This window comes from Dipteris shenzhenensis, chromosome 28 (assembly GCF_047967505.1).
Source record: "Dipteris shenzhenensis isolate YYH24624 ecotype China chromosome 28, Dip_SZ_1.0, whole genome shotgun sequence".
NCBI lineage: Eukaryota > Viridiplantae > Streptophyta > Polypodiopsida > Gleicheniales > Dipteridaceae > Dipteris > Dipteris shenzhenensis.
The window spans coordinates 41,956,280-41,981,537 of record NC_141623.1 but is presented as its reverse complement, the minus strand read 5'-3'; the positions used below and the strand labels follow the sequence as shown (position 1 = coordinate 41,981,537).

General features: G+C 41.1%; 1 protein-coding gene across 1 annotated transcript; it reads right to left on the bottom strand.

Annotated features, from left to right (window-relative positions):
• Window positions 1–3,128: 3,128 nt before the first annotated feature.
• On the bottom strand, window positions 3,129–24,392 carry LOC147883580 (putative xyloglucan endotransglucosylase/hydrolase protein 28). Its single transcript, XM_087399522.1, has 6 exons — window positions 24,089–24,392; window positions 23,846–23,949; window positions 23,235–23,443; window positions 22,560–22,946; window positions 19,853–19,907; window positions 3,129–3,215 (listed from the first exon to the last, which is right to left on the bottom strand). Exons 1-6 carry the CDS (start codon window positions 24,390–24,392, stop codon window positions 3,129–3,131), a joined length of 1,146 nt encoding a protein of 381 aa, XP_087255648.1.
• Window positions 24,393–25,258: the final 866 nt, after the last annotated feature.

Below are 25,258 nucleotides of genomic sequence, written 5' to 3'. Positions count from 1 at the left end.
CCTAAAATAGAACTTTGGTTATCACAAAAGATCATGGTAACACCATCTTGGAGTGCACCAAGATCCTTTGAAGACAAATTACTTCACATGCACACCATGGAAGAGATATATACTCAGCCTCTACTATAGAGAATGCCATGGTTTCTTGCTTCTTGCTAGATCAAGGCACACAATGAGAATTTAGCATGCACATATATCCTAAAATAGAACTTTGGTTATCACAAAAGATCATGGTAGCACCATCTTGGAGTGCACCAAGATCCTTTGAAGACAAATTACTTCACATGCACACCATGGAAGAGATATATACTCAGCCTCTACTATAGAGAATGCCATGGTTTCTTGCTTCTTGCTAGATCAAGGCACACAATGAGAATTTAGCATGCACATATATCCTTCTCCCCACTTTGCATCATAGAACCCCCCATGCTATGATTTTCTTATGTCTCTCCCTATATATGCCACTAAGGTATATGAAAGCCTGCTTCACTCTAGTCTAATGGTGGACACATAGTTGTGCCACCATGAACTGTCTCACAAGCCCTATTGCATAGTAGAAATGGGCCATCTTGATGTCATCAAATATACGAGCTTACCAACCTCTTATCGGTATAATGTACGACCATAAAATTTTGTACTTTCCAACTTTTGCATGTTTTGTGTCTACCCATTCTCAATTGTTATACTTAGAGGTATCGCCTCCAACATTCCAAATTACTCCAACATAGAGTCAAGCTACCTTATTTGACTAAAAAATATGCCTTCCTTTTCTTGTTCCATCTCAACACCCAAAATGTAATGTAAGAATCCCAAATTATTCATTTCAAACTACTTGTGCAAAGATTGACTTTTAGTTCAGGTGTTAATGAAGTTAGGTCACATGGACTAGAAAGACCTTATAGTAAATAAATATATGGACAAGTTTGACATCTCTTATGATGATTACAACAAGTAAATCAACCCAATCATGAGGTGTTTAATTTCTATTTTTTCCCTCTCAAAATCTCAAATAATTTGTCTCCTTTACTGACATTTATAGCCTCACTTTGGAGAAAATGGTGGAATCTATAGTGCAAGCTGAACTTGAAACCATTAATGAGTCAGATTCCTCCAATTGACTGACAATGATTCAGAAGACAAAGAGGACAAGCACTGGGAATGAAGAAGGGTGATTAGAAACATTGAGGAGAATGCTCTGGAGTCCCACGCTAGAGGTTGAACCTTTGACATGTGAACAAATATGAAGAGGGGAGAGTAGACATGAGGAGAGAGGGCACAACTAGAGAGCACATGTTAAATGACTACTTGTGCACTAGATTTAGTTGAAAATTATGAATATATACAAACCCTTTTAGGGTTAAGGTTAGGGTTTCCAACCCTTGTCCCTTTTAGCACTCTATGTGTTAGAGCTATGCACATATGATAACACATGATGTTGACATGAATCCTCAAACACTTTTCCTTAAGATCAACATTAGGAAGTAGGCCATCCCTCAAGATGGTGATTATGGGGAATGAAGAAGGACTAAGCATTACATTCCATCACACCGCTTTCATGGACATGTCCTTCCTCTACGTCAAACCAAGACTCCAAGAGCTTGTTGATGTTTCTCAAAAGCTCTTTCCCAATGTTTTGGTAAAGATATGTACAACGTTTTCTTTGCTGTCACATTGTTGCAATGTATGTCACCAAGTAACACTCTTTCTTTGACGAAATGTGTGCTCTTTGACCTCAATGTGCTTAGTCTTGTAGTGATATACTGGATTCTTGGCTATTGCCTAAGTCGATTGATTATCACTGTATATTGTTGTTGGCTTTGACTCATCAAAGTAATCTGTTTCTAACAATAGTCTCTAAGCCATATAGACTCAAATGCACCTATTTTGTGAGTGCCCTATATTTTGCTTCTGTTGAAGACAAAGAAACAACCATGATATAGCACCTTGACCAAGGAAAAATGCATATCCTTGTGTGGATCTCCTGTTCTCATGATCTCATGCATAGCACTGTCCATGCAACCTTGGATGACTTCCTCTGTATTCTATTCCAAACTGTCCTCTGTACCTTCGATGTACCTCAAGGCTCTCTTGGCTGCATTCCAATGATAGCAAGGTATATAAGAGATTCGATGAGTTGCCAATAGTACTTGTCATTGAGTGTAGGCTTTTATATATCTTTGGTAGGTTTTGAACTCTGCTCCATGGGAGTGGCTACAATCTTGCAATCTACCATTGAAACTTCTTTAGGAGACTATCCACATATTTTTGCTGGCTCATGAAGGTGTTGTCTAAGTCTCTCCAGAACTAAAGACCAAGGCAATAGTGCATAAGTCCAAGATCTTTCATGTCGAACTCTGCAGGTAGAAACGTTTTGGTTTAGCTTGCTAGTGAAGCTATCAAGTCTTCTTGTGACAATCAGATCATCTACATACAAAAGTGCAATAGTAATGTCTTCCCCTTCAACTTTGTAGTAGAGATTATGATCTACATTTGACTTCATGTATCCCAGATTAGCAAAATACTTGTTGATTCTGATGTACCAACTTCTAGGTGCTTGCTTTAAGATGTAGAGACTTTTCCTGGGATGGCAAACCTGATGCTCTTTTCCTGCTTCAAGATACCCTGCTAGTTGATGCATGTAGACTTCCTCGTCTAGGTAACCATTGAGAAAAGCACTTTTGACATCTAGCTAGTACACATTCCATTTGCCGAGTGTTGCTAGTGATATAAAAAATCTTATGGAATCCATCTTTGCTCTACTCAAGTATAAGTCTCATCATAGTCTTGACCATATTGCTGTGAAAGCCTTTTGCAAACTAGTTTGGCTTTTTATCTTTCAATGCTTCCATCCGGATTGTACTTTACTTTGTAAACCCATTTGTTTGTAATGGACTTCTTTCCTGGGGTGAAAGGTCACATAATTCCCAACTGTTGGTTTCATAAAAAGCTTCCATTTCATCAATCATAGCAATTTGCACTTTGGCTTGTCACTACATTTTCAAAGTAAACTGGAGCCTGTCTCTTTTGTAGCCATGATGGTAGTCATAAGAGCATAATTGGTGGTTTCAATATGAATCGCTTTGCCTTTCTGAGCATATGTCAATCTGGCTGGTAGACCATATGAGTTGCTACTCTTCTACAAGGCTCTTTGGCAATTCTTGCTCTTGTTCATCAACCTTCTCTGTAGGTGACTGAGTAATCAGAGTGACCATCTCCTGTGTATTTGATGTTTTCCATTCTGATTATTCATCAAAAGTTCTACCTTTGGAGGTTATGACCTTTCAGTTGATGGGATCATACAACTTGTATGCTTTGCTTTCTTCACTGTAGCCAACCATGACGCATTTGTGACTTCACATCCAACTTTCTGTGATGATCATCATGTATGTGGGCATACGCTAAGCAACCAAATATCTGGAGATGCTTGATGTGTGGCTTGTATCCACATAAGGTGTCATACCCTAAATTGGTTCAGTCGCGGAAGCCAATTAAGCAAGTATTTTGCAATGGCAATTAATTCTACCCAATATTGATTCAAAAGATACTTCTCACTAAGCGTTGCTCTAGCATTGTCCGCTAAAGTCCCATTCTTCCTTTCAGCTATTGCATTCTGTTGAGGTGTATCTACAACTGTGAAATGTCTTTGAATGCCATTACTTCTGCAAAGTTCATGAATGCTGAAGACATGTATTCACCTCCTCCGTCTAATCTCATGACTTTGATCTTTTCGCCTATCTAGTTCTCTACCATGGCTTTGAATTCTTGAAATCTGGAATAGACTTTAGACTTCTCTTTCAAAAAGTAGACCCAACAATATTTGCTATATTCATCAATGAAAGTCAAGTAGTACAATGAACCATTGATGCTACGGGTCTGCGCACAAGAATACCTCTTGCTCAAGAGGTGCTTCTCCCAAAATTGATTCTCTTTTTTTTATTGAAGCAACATGCTTCACAAACTTCTCCTAGAAATAGAAGTTTTGTAATATCAAGTGCCATATTTTGATTTCTCAGTTGCATCAAGATTTTGAAATTGACATGTTCATTTCTCTTGTGCCAAATTGTGGAAAGTAGCATCGGTTGTTGCTAAGATGACATGGCATGTAAGTATGGTATTGAAGCTAGCATTTTGAATAAGCATCCTTTCTTAACTGTTCTTCCCATTATCCTCTAGATTTATCCTTGATTTGTATTGATCCCCATCGAAGATGACTTGATAGTTGTGTTTTGTCATTTGCCCAATTGACAAAAGGTTCTTGTTGAACTTTGGAACGTAGAGTACATTTTTCACCAATCCTTTCATACCAGTAAAATTGTTCATAGGCATAATGCCTTTCCCTTGAACTGGATTCTGTGTGTTATCTGTAGTGTAGATAAAATTCTTGGGTCCTTCCAATGGTTTTGTCTTTGTAAACCATTCCTGATGCTTTGTCATGTGTGATGATTCACCATGGTCTATGTACCAAGGCATCTTGATATGCTTGATCAACTTGATAGCTGCATTCCACTTTTAAATTACAATCTATGTTAATGTTCAATGTGTTAGTCTTCTACATATCCTCACTTGTAAGGTACATTGTGTGAGGTTCATTGGCATAATGACTATGACTTTAATGTCCACCACGGTGATTTCCTCTTTCACAAAAATTCCCTCTAGTACTACTAGATTGACCTTCTTGGTCATATTGCTGATTGCGGCAATCTCTTTCATAATGTCCAAACTTCAGACACAGTAGTTGCAATGAATGTTCAACATGTTGGTTGATGCATTCCCTCTTCCTTGAAATCTCCCTCTATTGGAGATGTTGTTGTGGATGCTGATGACCACTTCTCTGAGATGCTCTACCTCTACCTTTATCTCTGTCTTAAGCTTTGAATGCTTGATCATTGGAATGACTTGCCGGTGCACTAAATGGTCCAGGTGTAGACCCATCTACATACTTCCATTTGTCTTGAAGTACAAGAATGGTCTCCATTTAGTATTTCCATGTGCCGTAATTGGAGTTGTTCAACTTAGCAGATGCCTCCAACTTGAGGTTGCTAGTGGTAGATATGGAGCAAAATAGTACTCAAAGTGCCTGTGAAAAATACTATTGCAATCAATTGCAATTTAAACTACTAGCGAATATAGAATTGCAATATATTCCAATCTATTACAAGGCTTATGTGGCAAATGATGCCGAGAATAGCTAAGAGTCTTTACAAGGCTTAAAATAATGAAAAAATGCCACAAAATAGCCTATAAGGCTTTACAATAAAGGCATGTGAGTGCAAAATCAAATGGCATGCAATCTACCCACTGAACAATCTGGCAATACCTATGAAAATTCTAAAATGTGCTCACTGATGTGTAGATGGTCAGGTTTCAGTACATGTGATGATGTGAAGCCACATGTGAGTGTAGGGAGTGACTCCAAGTACATGTGATGATGTGAAGCCACATGTGAGTGTAGGGACTGACTCCAAGTAGGAACTAGTTGCGGAAATGTTTGGGCATGGCTTTAATTGGTTGTTTTGGAGTTGTCTCCTCTATGACAAACTAGTCTATGCTAATCTAAAGCTAGACCAACCATCGAGCGATGGAAAAGTAGCGAATAGTTTTGTTCCTTTTAGGTGTGGGGTTAGATGCATCGATGAAATCGATGAAGAGGCTTAAACATGTGCAAGAAATGGATTTGATGCCAAGGCTAAAAAGTATGTGATACAAGCATCAAAATCTGCACATAATGTAACGAGTGGAGCACAAAAAAGCAGTTGATTTTCGTCTTTGAAGCACTCTCCAATTCTTCCTGGATCAAGAGATACCACTTGATCTAAGTGGAGGGGCCAAAAAAAGGAGAAATGATGATGTGGTAGGTGGATTCACATGCAGAGAGGAAAAGTGTGCCTGTGGAGCACTATGCTAAGGTGGCACCTGTGTGCACATGGAATTTTACTAAGTGTGCCTGTGAAGAGATTATTATGCCTAGCAGGGGCTGTGTACCACATTCTTGGGCTGCACCTTGGCTTTAGTAGTCTTGCATGCTCAATACATTGGCTACATTGCACCGTCTAAGAAGTGATGTATTGCTTTGGATGCTAGCTACGTTTGTATCACCTCGTCACATGGGTGTTGTTGTAGAAGCCACTGTTGGCCATTGAAGGCTATAGCTTCATTGTAGGCCATGGATGCTAGTGTCGATGGACTATGGGAGAGTAGATTTGCATGTTGATGGTGTTGTGTGGTCATTGGAGATGGCTACTGTGGTTGCCGCTCTGTGTTGTGTGAGGCCATTTGCTACTTTGTTTTGCTTTATTGTACATTGCTAGTGTTTGCTATAAAAGCTATAGGGCCGATGTAGTTGATTAGCCACCTTAATATGAAGGCTCATTGGATGGACATGGGTCATTGTAGTTGCCTCAGTCTTGTTTCTTTGTAGTGGTTTGTAGATGTTGGCCACTTTACTAGCTTGTAGAATGTGGTTGTAGCTACCGAGTCATTGTGCTCCTTTTCTCAGTGGAGGTTGTTGATGGTTGCCCACCTTTGATGTAGTTCTTGCTTGTCAAAATTGGAGGCTTTCTTCACAGAGAGGAAGATGAAGTAGGATAGTGGACCATCTACAATAGAAGTAGAATAGAATCTTTCTTCTCTCTCTCTCTCTCTCTATATATATATATATTCTTTTCCTTCTCTCAGAGATGTCTAACTCTCAAACACAAAAGTATGAGACTTCTCTTTCTCCTTTCTTTCTCTCACAATCACGTCTCTCAAAGCATAAGAATAGAATTATGGATGGAAATCCATAAAGGAATGAACACTCACTGAATGAAAATTATCACTGGAATGAAAGAAAGCTCTCTCAATCTCTCACAATAGAATTACACCTCAGCGGAAGGCAAAACCATGAGCTCTAATACCATGAATAAATATGGAGAGGGAAGAGGAAGAGTGGAGAAGAGGAGAGAGGGCGTAGCTAGAGAGCAAACCACATACTAATTGTACACTAGATTTAGTTGAAAATAATGAATATAAACAAACCCTCTAGGGTTAAGGTTAGAGTTTCCAACCCTCATGCCATTTAGCACTCTATGTGTTAGTGCTATGCACATATGATAACACATGATGTTGAGATGATTCCTCTAGTCCATGCAACATCTCCAACCAAATATTTAATGTAATTAATGCTAGAATTATGACCATGTAGCTGAAGAATGTGATCTCAACAAACTTTGGTGTGCCATTTGCCAGAGGGAAATGCACATTGTTGGTACAATGCTTGGCATGTGCCACAATAGCCTGTTGGGGCCACAATAACTCCCTAATCATTTCTGTAGTTGTGGCTTCAATGTCAACCCCTCTAGCTCAATTCGGCTAGGCCTACTAACCATACCAACCTCGACAACCAATCGTTTGTTATTACTAATTGATTCTTGGGCGGACATTGAAAGTTCAAGTGTGAAAGCCACCAAGCTGAAAAAGACCAGAGCAGAGCTCACCATGAGTTATCATCGGCACCAACACCACATATCAATATGGTGCATAATGTTGCTTAGGATGAATAGGACCAAATCAAGTCTACTTATGTGATGGCTATGACAATGGCACAAAACATACCACATGGACTAGCATTGGTAACGTCAATTGATTAGTAGGAACAAGTATCCGTTCACTCCAAGGTTTCCGAGTGGGTCTAGGAAAGGCAACCTCCAATGGTGGATTTGACTAGTGTGCAAAGGCTAGATGACATGGTGAGTCCAATTCCCAGTGCAGTAGGTGATAGGAGGATAATAGCTTGATAAGCATTTTAGTATTATTTCCATATAGTTACTGCTTATAGATATGGAGGGTCACCATCTATTGGGTGTACCTTTTCAGATCCTTGCATGGATACATACCAGAATAGGAATGAGACGTTGTGTAGATGTTGTTGCAATGAGAGATTTTTGGCTATTTCTATAAGCAAATACATTTCTAGATTATGAAGATGTCTATTACTCTTTCCATATCCATCGATTTGTTCTTTGCAATTCAATAATGTTGTAATTTTTTGGATTATGTTTCAATGGTTGCAAGATGTTTATGAGTGGTCTGTTTGGAAGTTTCTTTGTTTTTTGAGTGATGAAAGCAGTAGCAGTATTAGTATGGAACACTTTTGTAGGTTCCCGATGAGCCTCAAAACACTGGTGATCCTATTGTTCATGTACCCTGCCAACTGCGAGACCAAAGTTGCCAAAGAGATTAATGTTCAGGGCAAAAGACGAGGAATAATAGGCGCAGTTCTGTGATAGAATCATTTTGCTTACAGGATTGGTGAAGATCTAATGCTATTTAAAGGAGAAGCATCCGTGAAGCATATTTGATAGTATAGGTGGAATGGAAAGCAATAGGCAATGGTCTACATGTCAAAATTTTTGGATCAGTCAGTACCCATCACTTGTGCATACATGATCGTGATAGTAGCACTTGCACAAGAAGGATGTAGATCCGTGTGTCATTGAACTAGCAATAAATGTAGAAGAACCCTCAGGGGTGGATAGAAATGTCCCAATGGCATCTCAGGATGATGCTAGTGCGGCTCTACTAGGAGAATGGTTGCAACGTGATCTATTTTTTGTAATTAGAAATGCAACATTGGCTTAGTGGTAAACCAACTTTCAACTATAGTATGACATGCTTCAAGTCAAAGGGGTTGGACAAAAGAATCTAGCCACAGAACTTGAGGATGAGGAAAGTTGTATGCGAGTAGTAGCAGAAATATTGGAACCCATAGCTGAAGAGGCAATAGAAGATTCTGCCGAGGACCAACAATTCAATAGTACCCATAGTATCCATTTCAGAAGTTTAATTTTGCACAATCAAACTTTGCAAGTTCATTCAATCTAGACAAGCAAAAAGATCTAGTAAGCCAATTCAATCCAACAACATTCTTAAATCCGGTAGAGCCAATAATCCTAGTAAGTCAATCAAATCTGGTTACTCCGTGGAATATGGTGATCCATTTGAATTCAAACACAAATTAATTCCACAATTTAGCCAAATTTGGGAATGCAATCAACTTCAAAAAGAGTAGTGAAATTGATAGTGCCACAAATGCCGATAGTGCCAATAGTGCCAATAGTGCCACCAGTGCCAATAGTGCCACAAGTGCTAACAGTGCCAATAGTGCCACAAGTGCCAGTATTGCTAGTAGTCCCACAAGTGCTGACAATGCCAGGAGTACCACAAGTACCGACAATTCTAGTAGTGCTTACGGCACCACCTATGCCAATAGTTCCACTCCAGCTCCACTAGCACCACCTATGCCACTAGATCCACCAGCACCACCTATGACATAGGTTCCACCAGCACCACCTATGCCACTGATTCCACCGGCTCACCCAATGAATTTGGCAGCAAGCCTAAAGTGCAAGTTCATGGAGTTTATGGGTCAGAAGAAGGATGATTTGAATAGCCATGTGGTGCAATTTGAAACCCGATGTCACAGGCAAGTGGCTTCAACACACCTTGTTTGGTGATTCAAAAAACTTATAGTAGTTTAAATGTACCCTGAGTGGCAAGGCTATGAGTTGGTTTAGCCCATATGGCCTAGCACAATTTACGGACTATGAGAAACTGAAAACAGCTTTCCTACATAGGTTTCGTAATAAGCAAAAGACACCAAATGATATCCACGAGAAGTTGCAAGAGCTCCGTCAAAAGAATGGCGTGGATCGTTTAAAAATAGATCCAAGGACAATGACTCTGAAAGATGAGGACTAGCAAGTCAAAGAAGAAGAGGAAGCATAAGAAGAAGAAATCAAGCAAAAAAGAGTCAAAGAAATCCAAAAAAGAAAAGAAGAAAGCAAAGAAGAAAACTAGCAAGATAGAGAAACTATTGGAAGAAAGACTAGAGTCTAGGAGCAACAAAGTCAGCATCTTAGTTAAGGTGCGGGATTTGCACGAAGAATCACCCAACAGAGGTTTGCTAGTACATTCAAGGTAGGAGGTACCTTGCCCACCAACAATAGGAGCCAATCAAGTAGCAATCAATCGAACAGTAGCGGCACAGAATGTGGCCCACATTCACCGGAGAAACAAGTGAAATCAGAGAGGAAATTGAATCCGCAATAGTGTGGGGTCTCTAGAATCAATAGAGGTTGCAAGTATTGTTTGGAGGACGGCAGGCCAAACAAGGTCCAAAGTGCCCAATGTGTTGTAAACATAGAGAATAGAGAGAGGATTGGAAATTACACATTGGCCACCAAGACGTGGATTGCCTCAATAGGATCAGCACATCGTCATAGAAAAATGTGGTGTTGATCGAAGAATGGGGTGACACATCAGTATGATAGACCAGTCCACAAATCACTATACAAGTGGTAGCAATGTGATTACTCGACATGCATGAAGTACGTGAAAGTAATGATACAAATTCATTTTCAAAGACTGGGGCTGCGCAAATCGTTATGAACATTTGGTCAAAATATATTGCATTCTTCCTTGACATCCTTTGAGCCTCACATTCTCTCAAGGTCCTTTATTAATTTTTGTGTCTTGTTAATTACAGTGGTAGTGTGTTCTCTCCAAGTAGGCTTCGAATCAGGATATCTCTGGAGCATTTCCTCTTTGTATGTAATAAATGCTTTAGTCCTATTTCACAGTGAGACCTCTCATTGAATTCTTGTATAGGAGCCCATGTTGGATACCTTTCCTTGCTGGGAATTAAAGTTAGGAGACTGTAAGGTTCTTCAGGTTCCCATTTTGTATCATGAGAATACTGTTGCCATTGCAGTACGGGTTTTTCATCTTTTAAAAAAAACTGAAAGTAGTGTGGATTGTTATGACCTGTCAATGCATCACCACCCATTTGTATGAAAGGTAGAATGAAGCTCTTCTAATCATACATTCTTTCGAGCCTCTCACATACCGTACTTTCCTTACGACCACCAACTTGCCTCCCACATCTTCTTACCAAGTCATCTATTGTCTCCACATCCTTGCATTTAAGCTCTCTTGAGACTATGCTAAAAACCTGATCGATATCCTCATGTGTATGCCCAACATACAAAAATCCACATTCGACCTCATTGAAGATTCGATGAGCAACTAGCATTAAGCAGAGTGCAAACATGAGTACATTCTTATTTTCTTGCTGGCAATTATCAGCTTGTATTCTTAAAGTCGGTGGTAGGCAACCTTTTTTACATGTACATTGCGAATTGCCTTCATAATAGATGTTACAACTTGATTGCTATCATGTAGATGCAAGGAATCAATCCATATATTTGTAAAAACTTAATTCCATGCACTAACACTCCACATAAATGTGTCTTTAGAAAGTGCTTTCCTTGTAATTTAGGTGGAGTGGCAAGAAAACGAGGCAATGTTGTTGTATTCTGATCCATGCCATCTACAATAAGGCACATGTAGTCATCGGGATGCGAAATAGCTTGCTCCTTTCAAAATGCATATTTTTGTCTGGAATGTCGAATAAGGTCATGATGAGATTTTTGATTTTTTTGGTATAATTCCCTTTGATTTGGACATGTTGCACTCTCAATCACTCGCTTTAAATCATCACAGACATTGCACTTTGACATTTTTTGCCTCTTTGGTATTTTAACATATCCAAAGTTCTTCTTCCAAAGAGTAAGAAGCCACAGCATCCCCTCTTTGCCTTTGCTTTTCTGCAATAGAGCCAAATACTTCGAGCTTTGTCAAGCCCATTGGAAGGTGCATTTCAGTGATCGCATCACCGTTAAGGAGTTTGGTAGATATATGGGGTTGAGGTAAAGCATTTTCATGTATGAAGTCTTGCAAAATTGCTGCTGCCTTGACAGTTGAGATTCTTGATTTGGACCTTCCTCTATTACCGTGAATGCTAAATTTTTTGCCGCCCTTTGCCTTGGTGACTAAATCCCAATATGTACCATGGGATAATCTAGTAATATTGCGATATGCCTTATTGCAAATCTTTTTTCCATTTACAAGAGGTTTTACCTTTTGTTTTGAACTTAACCTTTTATTGCCATTTTGAAGAAAGCAAGAGAGACTTGTGAGAAGGTATTCATTTCTTTCGCTTCCTCTTCTTTGCCACACGTGTCCTCTACATTCCTTGATGTCTGTAAGATCAATGAAGCGCATACATCTTCGCTTGCAACATAGATATCCCAATGCATTTAACATGTTCTCCTCCTTCATTACTCTCTTCCTCTTTGGTTGCTTTTGTGGATCTGCCTGGATTCACTTTCTCTTCATGCATTTGTATGACCGTTTTCATTCTCATGCACATTGTTATCTGTATTTATGCACTTCTTCTCCTCACATTTGTTTGTAACCAAGCATCCATGATTGGTCGTTGCATCCTTGGCCATATCACAATCAAAGTTAAATACTGAATAGTCCTCTGTTGATCTCATCCTCATTTTTAACATACTCTTAGGACCATTCAATGAATTCAATATTCTATGAGAGTATTGAGAACCTTGAAACTCTACCACTCTTGAGAGAACATCGCTCATTGGGACATCTTGCATGGCTTTCACAAATTCACAAGCTTGATTGAAACTAGGTTTGTTAATATGCATGAACTCATCTACACGTGACAAGACATTGCTATTGAAACCTTTGCCCTTCTCACTGTGCAAGAATTCATCCACCCCAGATAAGGCTTCGCTTCTAAAATCTTTTTGTTTCTCGGAACCAATGTACTCATCCACTCCAAATAATATGTCACTTCTATAATTGAGTACATTGAAATCATCCACGTTTGAAGTGATAGAGCTTGGCACATGGGCACGCTTTTTAGGTCTTTTGATATTGTAGTATACCTTGTCTTTATCATTGAAAACCACGTGCCTCTTTCTCATGTTTAAAAATTGCATGCTTCATCTCATATTCTTGCCTACCTCATAGTAGGGATCACATAAGGATGTTATGTTATCAACCATACCATCATTAGTGACTTTTAGAATCCTCATCTGTGCAAATGACCATTGCTCCACTTGTTCAAATCCCAATACTTCACCTTCTGCTACATTCTTATTTGCAAATGATCTCATTTGTAAAATGTCCCCTATAGTAAAATCCAAGGTGGTGCACTTTGTATTCTTGATAATGTCTGTTGCATAATTCTCGTCTCTGTCCCATGCTATATATGATTTGTTGGATGTATTGTAGGGCATAACATCTCCAAGTGTTTCCATATCTCCAAATTTATACTTTAGCTCAACATGTGCGCTAAGAATCTTTGATACAGTAATCGCCACCTTATCTTCGCCAAGTCTTCGAAAGTGGCAAACTGAATTGGGATCACTATCATGGATTGTAGCAAATGCAACTACTTCTCTTTTGCTACATAAAATCACATCCATCCCTGGAACAAAATCTATATCCATCTCCTTTGTAAGAGTCCTTTTTGCAAGCAAGCTACAGTAGCAACAATTACATAAAGATTAGTCTCTTTTTAATAATCTACTCATTTATTATAAATTTTAATTAGTACTTAATTTATTGGTGGGAGAAATTATCCGATCAAGTACTCATCAGATGGACATGCCACTTTGCATGCAACTCAATAACACCTAGGTTGAGGTGCATGCAAACTATTGTGCCCATCGGCTATGCTTTGCATGGTATATCACGCATTAAACACCGTTTGTGCCTCAGTGTCATGCATAACCATTAAAAAACATGTTTTTAGGTGTGTTATCCGACCAAGTACTTATCAGATGGGTGTACCACTTTGCATGCAACTCAATACCACCGCTCTTGAGGCACATGCAAAGTATTCTGCCCATCGGATATGCTTGTCATGGTTGAGGGAGCATTAAATACCGTTTTTGCCTTAGTATCATGCACAACCATCAAAAAACATGGTCCTAGGTGTGTTATTTGAACAAGTGCTTATCGGATGGGGGAACCTCTTTGCACACAAGTCAATACCACCTAGGTTGAGGTGCGTAAAGTATTGTGCCCATTAGATATGATTTGCATTGTGAATCACGCATTATACACCATTTTTGTCCTTATGATATGCACTACCGTCAAAAAACGTGCTTCTAGGTGTGTTATTCGAACAAGTACTTATGGAACGGGCGCATCACTTTGCATGAAACTCAACAACACATAGGTTGAGTCATATGCAAAGTATTGTGCCCATCAAATATGCTTTGCGTAGGCAATCATGCATTATACACTGTTTTCTTCTTAGTGTCATGCACATTGCACAACCGCAAAAAACACGGTCCTACATGTGTTATTCGAACAAGTGATTATGGGATGAGAGTTCCACTTTGCATGTAAGTCAATTCCACCAATTTAAAGGTGCATGTAAAGTATTGTGCCCATCGGATATGCTGTGCATTGTCGATCAAGCATAAAACACCGTTTTTACCTTAGTGTGATGCACAACCATAAAAAAACACAGTCCTAGGGGTGTTATTCAAACAAGTACTTATTGGATGGGGGATCCACAGCAGAAGAGGTGAATATCCCTAGCTTTCTTTTTTGCTTCTTTTAATCACGTACTTCTTATGCTAATGAGTTAAATTTTCGTACAGGATATGGCTATGGCTAGAAGCTGTATTAAAAAAAATGGTGAAGATGAGGAAAGCCAAGAGAGAAAAGAGGAATTGTTGAATGCTTACAAGTCAGTGGAAGATTTGAAACAGGTTGTGAAGCCAATGCCATAGTAGGCACTTTCAAGGACATATGCTCTCTCTAATGACGTAATAGTTAAGTGATGGAAATTTAATTCTATAGAGACTTATGTGTTTTCTAAAGTTGTAATAGACAAGAAATGCAACTATAGTTCCACAAAGACTTTTCAGTTCTCTAATGTAAAGTTGTAATAGACAAGAAATGGAACTATAGTTCCACTAAGACTTTTAGAGAAGGGGTCAAAATATATTTCACTCTCTCTTACACAGACTCTCTCTCTCTCTCTCTCCCAACCCTCTGGCAAAATATGAAGAGGGGAGAGGAGAAGAGTGGAGATGAGGAGAGAGGGCACAGCTAGAGAGCACACCACAAATGACTAACTGTACACTAGATTTAGTTGAAAAAATAGAATATATACAAACCCTTTTAGGGTTAGGGTTAGGGGATCTAACCCTTTCCTTTATAGCACTCTATAAGGTTAGTGCTATGCACATATGATCACGTGATGGTGCTATGCACACATGATCACATGATGTTGAGCGTGAACTCTCAACACCTTCCCTCAAGATCAACATCATGAAGTAGGCCTTCCCTCAAGATGATGGTTCTGGGGAATCGAAGAAGGACTGAGCATTACATTCCATCACACCCCTTTAATGGGAATGTCCTTCCTCTGTGTCAAACCAAGAGCTAGTCGGTGTTTCTCGAATAGCTCTTTACCGAGTGGTTTGGTAAAGATGTCTGCAACATTTTCTTTGCTATCACAATGCTGCAGTGTGATGTCACCAAGTAACACTCTTTCTCTGATGAAGTGCTCTCTGACATCAATGTGCTTTGTCCTGGAGTGATATACTGGATTTTTGGCCAATGCTTGAGCCGATTGATTATCACAGTATATTGGATGATATGGCTTGCTTATGTGGCACTGATGATGTGGCACTATGGATAAGGGTGCCACGTGGTAGAGGATAAAATAGCTACATGTGGCACATCCGAGTGCCTGATGACATGGCAAGCGAGGCTGACGTGGCAGATAGGATGCCACGTGGCTGGTCCTTGACCAAGCTCTAGGGTGTGGTGACCCTGAGGATAGGGTCCTGGTCAACTACCACGTGTCATAAGGATGATGACTGGAATCTTTTAAGATTCTGATGGAATCTCAAAGATTCTATCTTCTTCTTCGTTGGAGCTCTGCGAGCCTTGGAGATGGCGCCGTTGGAGGCTGTAGCCTGCAAGTTCGAGCTGGAGGCAGAACTGGAGGCAGAATGCGCTTGTCGAGGGAGCAGTGAGCTCTATGATGGCGTGTACTATGGCGTAGGTCGTTCGGTGGGATGAACTTACCTTTGCTGTCTGTGGAGTGGAAGGTGAGCTAGGAGCGTGGAAAAAGTTACGTCGCTGGTGATACCTGGAAGTTGAGTGGAAAAAGTTGCGTTGCTGGTGGCGCGTTGAGGGAGCTTTGGAGCTTCTGAGTTTTTTTTTTGTTTTTGGAGCGAAGCGGCAGTCGGTTGCCTTGTAAGAAGCCATTGTCACTATGAAGCGCTGTGTGTTGGCACGGATGCTGTCTTTGGAGGTCTTGCGGTGTCTTTGGTCGGCCGTGAAGGCTGTTGCTGTAGGACATGCAGCCCGTGGCTGTTGGAGCGTCGCCCGTATGTGTGCAACCCGTAGTCCAAAGGTCACAGTAGATGGTCAATACAGGCAAAGGCTTTGCCTTTGCCTTTTTTTTGTGGTCGTCGGCGAGCATAGGTCGATGGAGGACACTACGGGAGGCGGCCGTTGAAGGGAGGCTTGCAAGAGGCTATTGTTGTGCCGTTGGAGAAGGATGGAGGTGCACTGAATGGAGCTGCCAGTCTGCTGTGGCTGGGTCATTGCTAGCTTAGAGGAGTGTCGTCTGTTGCTTTGTGGCCTTTGTTGAAGATGGTTATAGGGCTTGCTGAGAAGCCGCCTTGCAAGCTAAGGCTATGTTGAAGGAGTCTTGGTAGATAGAATGCCATACAAAGCTTCCAAAGTTATGTTTCCCACTATTGAATCCGAGCTCCTCAGTGTGGAAACATGAAAGTGAAGACTGTCACGGAGAATTCCTATAGCATGACCAAGGTCGCTTGCCTCTCAACGAAAATATTTAAAGCATGAAATCTCTCAAGGAACTCTTAACGGAAATCCTCTCTCACTCAGAAGGAAGAAATCTCTCTCTCTCACAATAAGAATGTCTCAAAGAATGAATTGAAATCCTCACAAGGAAATCTCAAGAAATGAACGGAAATCTCTTAAGGAATGACGGAAATTTTCTCTCAAATGGACGGATGAAGATCTCTCACCGGAAGTGGACTCTCACAAAGAACACTCAGGAGAACTCTCAATCTCACAATCTCTCTCGCTCTCAAGAATCTCAATGTCTCACCGGAAGAGAAGGGAGCTCTGATACCATGACAAAATATGAAGAGGGGAGAGGAGAAGAGTGGAGATGAGGAGAGAGGGCACAGGTACAGAGCACACCACAAATGACAAACTGTACACTAGATTTAGTTGAAAAAATCGAATATATACAAACCCTTTTAGGGTTAGGGTTAGGAAATCTAACCCTTTCCTTTATAGCACTCTATAAGGTTAGTGCTATGCACATATGATCACGTGATGGTGCTATGCACACATGATCACATGATGTTGAGCATGAACTCTCAACACCCTCCATATCGCTTTCTTTTGTACACTCTCTCCTCTCTCAAACTCCACCCTCCCTATCTCTCTCTCTCACTCCAGCTCTTTTTCCCGCCACCCCGCCTTCCATCCTAGTCCTTCTCAGTAACTTGTATTCTTCTATCCTAGTCCTTTCACAAACACTCTCTTCTTTCATCCATCCTAGTAACTTGTATATTCTATCCTAGTTCTTCCACAAACACTCTCTTCTTTCATCCATCCTAGTGCTTCTTATTAACTTGTATTCTTCCATCCTAGTCCTTGTTAGATATCAATGCTCCACTCTCGTGTAGCTATGCAAGAACCAACTAACTCTACTTGTAAGCCCCCCCATATGAGGAGAAGGCAATTGAGTAGCTCGGTTATCTGGTAGGTCCTGGTTTGGACACTAGATGGGGCCCATGTGTGGCCTGATGGCTGGACGGCTTCAGATAGAGTTGGCACACCACCAACTAGGCTACATGCAAGTGCGGGAAGGCATCCCTTGACTGACCGCACTGAGGGTAGACGGAGCATTTCCCGGGGCAGCCCACTCTCGGGTTGCGGGGCCCGTTTGGAGCCTCAGATGATCTCGGATGGCAATGGGCCGAACGAAGACCATAGGTTAGTTGCTCTATTTTGCGCACCAGTTCTATCGTATGGTCGGTGGCCTATTTTAGGACCGAACCCCAGTCGACCGTTTTGGGCGGACTGGGTCGGTCACCCAATTGAGCCTAACTGACTATGACTGGTGGCTATATAAGAGCAAGGTCGTGAAGCCCATTTCATCACTGGCTGTAGCAACCCTGATTCCTTAGCATCCGCCTCTGTCTTCTACTATTTCCAGTATGCCATCGAAGCTTCTTTCACAGGAGCGCACGGTTGGGAGGCAGCGCCATCTATTGTATCAAATTTACAGTAATCAAATTTTTGATTCTCCATACTATCTTGTTTTCTCTCTTGCGTACGAGATCGTGTTATCTGTTGAGCACAGACATTGTATTATGTTCTTACATGGTATCAGAGCCTGGACTCTAGCAAGAAGATTTGGTAGTGTGTTTTTTGTTTGCGTGAGCATATTGTGAGAGCTGGCCCAGCCCGCAAGACTGCGAATCCCACCGTTCTATGAAGAGGGAAGTTGGACGGCTCTAACTATCCACTCTGGAAGTTCAAGATGAAGACCATCCTAAGCGCATACGAGCTTTGGGACACTGCTACTGGGGTGGACGTGAGGCCGGTTGCGAGACTGGATCCAACCAATGCAGGACAATAGATAGTACCAACTGCGGATGAGATTCTCGCATGGACAAGAAGAAATGCAGATGCGTTGTGTTCTATTGTCTGCAGTGTTAGTGATTACCTCATGGCATTAATTCAACATGTCACCACAGCGGAGGAGGCTCAACTCGTGAACGAGAAGTTGTCTGAGTCTGAAGCGACAGAGAAGTTTATCACCAGGGTGAAGAATCTGCGCGATCAGATGACTATGATTGGCATCACCATCACCAGCGAGAATCTAGCACGAAGGTGCATACGAATTCTCCCACCAAAGTACGACGATCTTGTTATGGCGCTGAATACGCAGAACAAAAATCCACCCCTCAACTTTGAGGATTTCAACGCGATGCTTCTGGAGGAGGAGATGCGTTAAAAGATGAGGACTGGAGAAGATTCGGCTTTCTGGACCGGATCAAAGAAAGGTAAGGGTAAGGACTCTGGTAACCCATCATCTTTTGAAGATAAAAAGAGAAAGAAGAAGATCAAGTGCTTCTATTGCAACAAGGCAGGGCACAAGCAGAATGAGTGCCGAAAGAAGATTGCAGATGAGAAGAACGGAGTAAAGAAAGAGTCCAGCAACAGCGCGTAGGCAGTACCAGTAGAGCTGTTCGTCGCAATTGAGGAGATTTGCATGGAGGCAGTTCATGTACCTGCGGATGAACCATGGATCATTGACAGTGGTGCATCATGCCACATGACCAGTCGGAAGGATTGGTATAGCCCTCTATAGTCGGTAGGGAATGACATCCTGGTAGCAGTCGAAAATGATGCAAAATGTCTAGCAAAAGGAAAAGGTATGATTGCTCTCAAGTCATATGGAGTTGTAAAACAGTTGTTCGATGTTCTTTATGTGCCAGATATCAAGAGGAATTTGTTGTCCGTTTCCGCAATCACGGATCGGGACCTCAAAGTTCAATTCGATAAGAATGGTGCACAGATTCTGGATCTTCAAGGGAAGGTCATTGGTAAATGTACATGGCGCAACAACATTTATGAACTCTCAGCTTTCAGTGCTCGAGCGGATGTGAAGAACACTAAGCTGTGGCATGAGAGGTTTGGTCATCTAAACCTTAGTTCTTTGAAGGAGATGCATAAAAGTGGAATGATTGCAGACCTACTAGAAATTTCAAATTTGCCCGATGTATGTGAAGCTTGCATGATGGGCAAGAAGCATCGGCATCCCTTTCCTAAAGAGGCCAGTAGGGCAAAGGCTCCTCTAGAGCTCATTCACACGGACCTCTACAGAAAGATGGAGATGGAAGCTTTGGGTGGTTCCTACTACTTCATGACGCTGATCGACGACTACATTAGAAGGATATGGATATACTTCCTGAAGACTAAAGACGAGGCTTTTAGTAGGTTCAAGGAATGGCATGTAATGGTCAAGAAAGAAACGGGGAGGAAGGTGAAGAAGTTGAGATCAGACAGAGGTGGAGAGTTCACATCAACTGAATTCGAAAGTTACTGCAAAAGTCACGGAATCAAGAGGCAGAAACCCCCGCGACATACATCACAGCAAAATGGAGTAGCAGAATGCAAGATGCACGTCATCTGTGAAATGGGCCGGAGTATGATGAAAGGGAAAGATTTGCCAAAGTCTTTCTGGGCTGAAGCATGTAACACTGCAGTTTACATCCTGAATCGTAGCTACACAAAGACTGTGAACGGGATGACTCCACTGCAAGCCTTTTCTGGTAAGAAACCTTCAGCTGCACATTTCAGAGTTTTTGGATGTGACTGTTTTTCTAAAAAGTATTTGTAAAATATACTACAATGAGGAGAAATCACCAAAGCTACCACCACCTTCGCCAATGTGACTGCCATAGAGCACAAGATAGAGCTAAAGCCTGAGAGCTAAAGCCTGACACGAAGCCTATGGCTCAGAAGTATCGGAGATTAGGGCCCCTATAAACCGATGCTTTGCGCTCAGAGTAAAAAACTTGTAGAAGCTGGGTTTATTGTTCCGGTTCACAATACTGAATGGGTTTCACCAGTGGTAGTCACCCCAAAGAAAAATAACAAGTGGTGGGTCTACATCGACTATAAGAAACTCAATGTAGCCACCAAGAGGGACCATCATCCTCTTCCCTTTCAAGACCTCATTCTTGAGAAGATTAGGTTGGCGTTCCAAAGGGTCAGTGATGCGAAAAAGAACATAGGTCCATATTTTGAAAGGTGGATGTGCCGATTAAACATTGACTATTGAAATACCTATTAGGGATATACTAATGGGACTTTTTTGGCCTCAATAAAAACTATTATTACCTCTCCCCCACGTCAGCATCACTATACTGTGTGCTATCAAAACTCCATAGGGTCATGATATCAAGACGACACGTAAAGGGCAACCCAATATCCATTAAGGGATTTTTAGAACTTAGTTATAAGGGCCTTTCTAATATCTATTAAAGCTTAACAATTTCCCAAGAGTTCTAGATGGGATAGATCAATTTCTCATGAGGGAACTCTCCCTCTCAATGAACATGTCAAAATCCAGGCCTTACCCAAATATACGATAAGGGCATATTTGCTCAGAGGACCCATTTGGCCAAATACCCCTTTAGAGATTTTATTAAAAAACTAGAAGTACCAACCTATAATCTATTATCCCTTAAGTGTCTTCAAAAGTTCCCCTACAAGGTAGATCAGTTTCCCGTGAGGATCTCTTCTCTTAGTACATTATAAAAAAATCTAATAGCCTATGAGAGTTTCACCAAATTCCTATAAGAGTGTATTTACCAAGAGAACCTATATGGGCTTACCCAATATCCTTTGAGGGATTCATAATGACATTTGCTATACCCCTTTAAGGATTGTCACATTTCTCAATGCGATATATCAGATTTCTATGAGGGCTTGAGCTAGCCTTTGCAAGTTTTTGTATTTTAAAGATAAATTTTGATTCATTGTTTCATATCTTCACGTTGCAATCCATAATAGGACTCCTCTCCTCTTTGTAAGCTCCCTAAATAGGGAAGGGGCATGCCCATCCTTTTTCAAAATTGACTTTCAAATAGTTAATGTCCATCCTAATCGAAGCTCTATGGCTCTCCTTTTAAGCATTCACTATGTCCCATATGGTACATGCCTTTAAGAGATATCTAAGAAACCTCCTACTTATAGATTTTAATAACCTATAAAAACCCCCTTTTTAAATTCTAAGATGACAAAGGTACCCCTTTGTAAATTTTGAGATGATAAAGGTACCCCTTTTGTATGGAGAATTTCACTTTGTTAATTAAAAAACCCCTTACGTATGTAGATTTCACTAGAAGCCCAAGAAAATAAAAATCCTTTTCTTGAATGCAATGACTTATCTTACATTTTCTTATTGAACTCCTTGGGGATTCTATTTACCCCTTTCCAAGTCTCACATTTCTATTTTAAAAATGCCCCAAATCATATACTTCACAAATTTTGACACCTCAAAAGACAAGATGGCCGAGGAATTCCTACCTCCTTTAGCCAAAAATCTATCAATGTAAACAAAATGAAGACATGGATGTGTGCATGTAGATCTTATAAGAAGACGATGAAATTGCCATTTTGTGAAGTTAAATTAAAATGTTTTGATGTGCTTGAGTAAAAACCGGCCATGAAAATGTTTTTGAACTTCCATTGAATAATACATGTATGAAATGTATTCTCCAATCTATGAGAAGGACGCCTCATGGTTGGATAACAAAAGAATGTGTTTCGAGGCAAGAAGCCTCTCTCTAGGTGTATTATGTACATGAATATACAAAGCCAGTAGCAAATACAAATGAGCTAATCAATGTTGAGGATAACACAATCTAATTAAGAGTCTTATTGTGTTGTTGGAGTGTTAATTACCTTCTTGTCTTTTGCATGTAGCTGCTATATTTACAAGGCAACAGCTTGGTGAAGCTCTTATTGAAATAAGAGCTAATTCATCTTTCACTCTAATCAAAGAAAATTTACCACATCTTCAGTATTATTAGTTTCGTGAAAGATATTGTTAGGAGGGCTTGCATTCTGGCAGTGGGTCTGGATACCGTTCGACATCGTCACAATAATTGTACGCCATAGCGTGCTGCTGCACCCATTGCATACTCGTTGTTTGATTTTGCGTGAGCTGCGATGGAATCCCTCCCGTCACAGACGACAAAGTCTGGTTCGACGAGCAGATCCCGGACGTAGAACCAGAAGCAGCCGCGCATCCGCTAAGTATGAAGTTTGTGTAGCTCGTCAGGAATGGGGAATACGTATAGTTTACTTTGTATATTCCTCCATCAGTTGCCCAACTCGATCCATCCCAGAGAGTACCATAGAATTTCATGGGCTTGGAAGGATATTGTCTGCGTAGTTTCGGTATGTATTTGAGCTCCCTCACAGGCACGTCGTCAACAAAGTAGCTGCATCACAGCCCAAGCCAAGAACCTTTATCAGCTTCTCAACGACTGGGAAAGACGCGACTTTATCAAACTGTGATCCCTCTGAATTCCAATTTTCAGCCGTAGAACGGACAAGTATCACATTGATTGACGAAAAAAATACATCTTCCCATTTCGTGTCATGTATCTTCCGTAAGGTAAGGAAGGATCACATTTAGAAACATGAGATGAACAGAAGTTAGTTGTGCGGAAACGAAATTCAGTTTGTTTGAAAACTCAAGTTGGGGTAAACATCTAACGAATATATACACGATATGATCAGGCGTCCACAAGATGCTGTAGCTGTGGTAGCCGGCGCTTGGATCAAACCACAGATTCAGACGTTGCTCTCTCCCCACGGCCGTGTTCCCACGCATATAGAGGTTTGTCTGCAGTACGAATTGTTTTCCAGGCATTCCGCCGAGAAACTCGAAGTCGACTTCGTCATGCTTATTAGGATACATTCCTCCGTTAGAAGCCTGCAGGTAAGGAAAACAGACGAGGAGCAGTTAGCTTTGTCGTGGGAGTATAATGCGGATATATGTGTTAAGCTCAATCATGCATTTTTGGTGCTTGCTTTGGCGTCTCTAACGCAGCATGTTGGTGTAGAGGATTCGTAAGGCGTGCATGCCAATCGAGGCAGAGAATCTGCAGTGTTGGTTGAGGTCCCAAGACACGTCTCCTACTGCTGGTTTTCTCTCTAGCGGAATGGGATCTAGCATACGGTTTAATGCTATGATAGAAGCCGGCAAGCACATCTGCAAGCAGAATGATTGGAGCGATGCACTATTCGGAACTCACACGAGTTTTCCCCGCTTTAACAGTGAGTGTGTGCGGCATTTTTCAACGGAGTTCGTAAGCAAACAGAAAAGGAACATTACATAAAATGTGGTCACGATGCCTGAAGAGAAATAGTTATCAGGCAGTTTGATTGTGGCACTGAAGAAGCCGTATTTATACGATTCTTTGGATAGGAAGCCGGAACCTGTACGCAAGCACACACAAGGGTAGGAAGAAAGTTAAGTACTGAAGGATTCCATTCTGATATAAACACCTACGAGCTGTATATGTAAGCAAGTCGCGGGCGCTAGGGCTTAATAAAACAACAAAACTTATTTGCCGACCTGAGTACTTATCGAGCCTAAGTGTAATCGAGCGTCCATCATCGTAGACAGCAACATGATCAGGTGCCCAGAGGTTTGCAAATCCTTGATTATAAGACGTAGGAGGGAATCTGCTTGTCAAGGGAAGACCCGGATTGGGTGGGCTAAGCTGCTGTCCGCAGACTGGGATCAAAATATTGAGTGCAGATGGGAACCCAAACAGAGAAGCAGCCAAGGCTACGTAAATTGCGCTGGAGCGGGGCAAGCTGGGAAAGGGTAGCTGCAATTGTGCTATGAAAGGACGCAAGTCAAGGAATAAGTTCATAGTCGAAGATGAGTGTGATGTATTGTTGTGTGAGAAAGTTAGTGGGCAGCTACAGGTTGCAGATCATGAGAAGGTTGGGCGTTGATGATGAATTTGTAGTTGAAAAGGATAGAATGGTCAATCGGAAAGACAGATCATCCAATGAATAAGAAACTGGGCAATGACAAGGAAAGCAGCCAAGGCTACGTAAACTGCGCAGGAGGGGGACAAGGGAAAGGGTAGCAGCTGCAACTGTGAAAGCAAGCAAGTGAAGAAGTAAGAAGAAGTTCATACTCGAATTGTTCGGCAACAGGTTGTAGATGAGCTGTTGATGAGAAGGTTGGACGACTAAGGCTTTGTTGACGAATCAGATGAGTTTGGAGATGCGACGGAAGGCGAAATTTGGAGATGAATTTGGAGATGCAATCGAGATGGAAATTTGGTGAATTGGAAAGATAGAAAATTCTGTTCAATTGTACATAAGTTGTTGGATGAGAAGGTTGGGCGACTAAGGCGTTGTTAATGAATCAGATGAATTTGAAGATGCAACGGATGGAAATAGTGAATTCGGCGACTAAGGTTTTGTTGATGAATCAAAGAATTTGAAGATGCAACCGATGGTGGAAATGGTGAATTGGAAAGATAATCCACTGAAAAAGAAACTGGCCAGCAAATTAGTAACCCCTCCAAAATTCTCTTGAGATTTACAAACCCCTCCTTAATTCCTTCTCAACAAAAGAGGCAATCTTATCTTGAGAAACGTGGACGGTGCTTGATCCTAAAGCTCGGTTGAACCTTATTTTGTATTCTGTCGATTCCTTCTAAAAAACTGTATAAGGGCTAAGTTGGTGCTTCAAGGTTGAGAAACCCACAAAAAGATCCCCCAA